We start from the raw sequence: 2,744 nt of genomic DNA, 5'->3' as shown, positions 1-2,744 counted from the left end.
TGAACAAGAGTATTTGAGTCCGAGTAGGTTTCTGATAGAAGCATTCATGAGGACTTTGGGCAGGCTCAGGAGCTTCTGTGTGAATTCATTATGTTTATGTCAGCATGTCAGAAAACAATGGAGTACATTTTGGCACCGAAACCTTTTGAAATGAAAACATTTCTTTCCCTTCAGATACTCTAAATAGCATTAGTGATAGCATTAGGAATTTTGAGATAAAACCAATGTTGGTAACAGTTTAAGTGGTTTGACTGTAAAGAGGAAACTGATAGGGTTTCCACCAAGCCCATGGCACAGCAGTAGTAAGAGCATAGCTGTGAATGGCCTTCTGTAGCTGCCACAATGTGCCAGTAAAGCTTTGCCTCTTGAGCAGGACTCCTGTCCGTGACCAGGAAAAGATGAAGCAGAGGGGTTAAGTCTTCTGTAAGACTTACTGTCTCCCAGAGGAAAAAGACAACCATCTGTCCTGAAGTGTGCTGCTGTTCTAGCTTGGCTTAAGATGCCATCGCCCAACATTACCATAGTCACCAGTCAGCACCCTGCTTCTGGCTGCCTTTTTTTAGGGGTAAATGTTATGACAGATTCTGGGAAGGGTCCTTTGGTCCATCTAGAAATACGAAGTTTTCTCAGTTTCTTTTAGGCTTCTTCTGTTGGTCTTTTTTTCCCGTTGTTTATTTTTTTTGACAGATTTATTTTTTCAGTAGGTCACCTTTTTCTTATTTTGGAGACCAAATGTTGCAGCCATAATACCTTTATGGACTGGACTCATATTTAGCAAGCAGTTTCTTTCTTTCTTTTGCAATGAGTTCACTTTGAACTACCTCTTTTGCGAGAAGCCTTGCTCTTGTCCTGAGGTGAGGGTCCAGAAGAGAAGGTCCAGCTTCTGATGCTGAAGCTCTCATCAGCATGCAGACAGCACCTTGCTCTGCCTTATTTTCACTGGCTGCAGGTGGTATGCAGATTCTCAGGGTCTGAGAGGTGCTGGGACTTGGAGACAGGAGGTAGCTGAAGCCTATGCAGCTTAAGAAAATAGTAATGGGGGGCATGTGGGGAAGAACTGAGCATATATTGAAATAGAAAAGGCAGTGGTAGAGCTCGAGGGCCATAATGGTGTCCAAATTGATTTTCCCAAGTGGTGGTTTCCTCAATAAAGTAACATAATCAACATGTAGCAGAGTTGTGCAGGAGAATTGTAGTAAGGGAAATTGATCTCAAATTACTTAATTCACATCAGCTTGAGGGAACAGTGCTTAATAAATAATACTTGTCTACAGAAGTGACTCAAAGAATGACGCTCACTACATACCTGTCTCAGATGTTCTCATTCTTAACTCCTGTAATGATGAATAGCAGTGGTGGTCCAGGAGATAGTTTCTCTTGATATAATTTGTTTTATAAGATACTTGGGAACTGCTTACCTGGAAGACTGGTACAGACTGGTACTATGCTCTCTTCAGCTTTTGATGCAAGACGAAGTGTTCATTTCATGAGCCAGGGTGAGTTTCAGCTCATACTTCCTGGGGAATCCCATGTTATGTAAAAGTGTCACAAGTTAGAAGGTTTTCTGCTCTCAGAGTTTTTGTTGATGTTTATGGATGCACAGTCAGTTTGCAAACATTGATTGGATTTCATACTGGCCCTGATCAGTCTCAAAAACCAAACGCTGTTCAAAAATGAATTTTAGTTCAAATGCTGGAGAGTAAAGAGATGTTTAGAAAACAGGGTGGTATTTTTTTTCCTTGCAAGATGTTTAAGTGGTTTTTGGGTTTTCTTTTTGCTTAACAGGGAACATCCATAGGTAAATGTCCAAAAAACAAACTGTTTAAAGGTTATATTGAATTGGAGTTACAACTGCGAGAGTTTGATCGTTGCCGAAAGCTGTATGAAAAATTTCTGGAGTTTGCACCGGAAAACTGCACATCATGGATTAAATTTGCTGAGCTTGAGACCATTCTTGGTGATATTGATAGAGCCCGTGCAATATATGAATTGGCCATTGGCCAGCCCCGCCTAGACATGCCAGAGGTAAGGGGGCAGATGAGCTTTACAGTTGGCACAATTTTAAGGTATTTATTACACAGTGTGGCGAATTAAAATGTAAATAATCTACCAGCTTGAACAGAACTGCTTACCATAGTGGCTTAGCCCGAGTCTCATTAATTTAGCATCTGTTTCTTGGCAGGGTATGCAGGGCTATAAAACCCATGATAACACATGGAGGGAGAAACATGCTTACAGGAGTAAACTAAATTGATTATGTGCACAAGATTTGATATTGTTTACCCATAATCCTAGCTCATACAGTCCATAAATACTCAGATCTCTGAAACTTTTTTCAGAGAAATTTCACATTTATCCTTGTTCCTCTTCTATTTTCTTTTTTTTTTCCCCCCATTGTCTCAGTGTGCTATGAATATAATGAGAGACTTCTCTTTTGCAGGTTCTTTGGAAGTCCTACATTGACTTTGAAATTGAGCAAGAAGAGTATGAGAAAACAAGAAACCTTTACCGCAGATTACTTCAGCGGACACAGCATGTTAAGGTCTGTATGGGTACCCAGAACAGAGAGGTGGTCCTGAATCTGGTCCATGGTGGATGGAAACCCTTGACTGCTTTGGTTGTCTGGCTTTTTCAGATCAATAGTGAACCTAAGTTCAGTGCCATGAAATGGGGAAAGAGATTTCTAAATTATATATAACACCAGGCATGTCTTACATGAAAGAAGGCTTTGCAGAAAGTTTCCA

General features: G+C 40.6%; 1 protein-coding gene across 1 annotated transcript in view; it reads left to right on the top strand.

The window, feature by feature from the left end:
- LOC104544667 (crooked neck-like protein 1) overlaps positions 1 to 2,744 on the top strand; it is a gene marked incomplete at its 5' end in the record, with an annotated part of 7,826 nt that overhangs the window by 3,593 nt on the left and 1,489 nt on the right. Inside the window, 2 exons of the mRNA XM_010189594.1 lie at positions 1,786 to 2,025; positions 2,441 to 2,542. Coding sequence (XP_010187896.1) covers positions 1,786 to 2,025; positions 2,441 to 2,542 — 342 coding nt within the window. The remainder of the gene's footprint in view (positions 1 to 1,785; positions 2,026 to 2,440; positions 2,543 to 2,744) is intronic.

The sequence above is a fragment of the Mesitornis unicolor genome, unplaced genomic scaffold (genome assembly GCF_000695765.1).
Source record: "Mesitornis unicolor isolate BGI_N332 unplaced genomic scaffold, ASM69576v1 scaffold17728, whole genome shotgun sequence".
Taxonomy (NCBI): domain Eukaryota; kingdom Metazoa; phylum Chordata; class Aves; order Mesitornithiformes; family Mesitornithidae; genus Mesitornis; species Mesitornis unicolor.
Note: the sequence above shows the minus strand (reverse complement) of the source record. Positions and strands in the feature narration are given on the sequence as shown.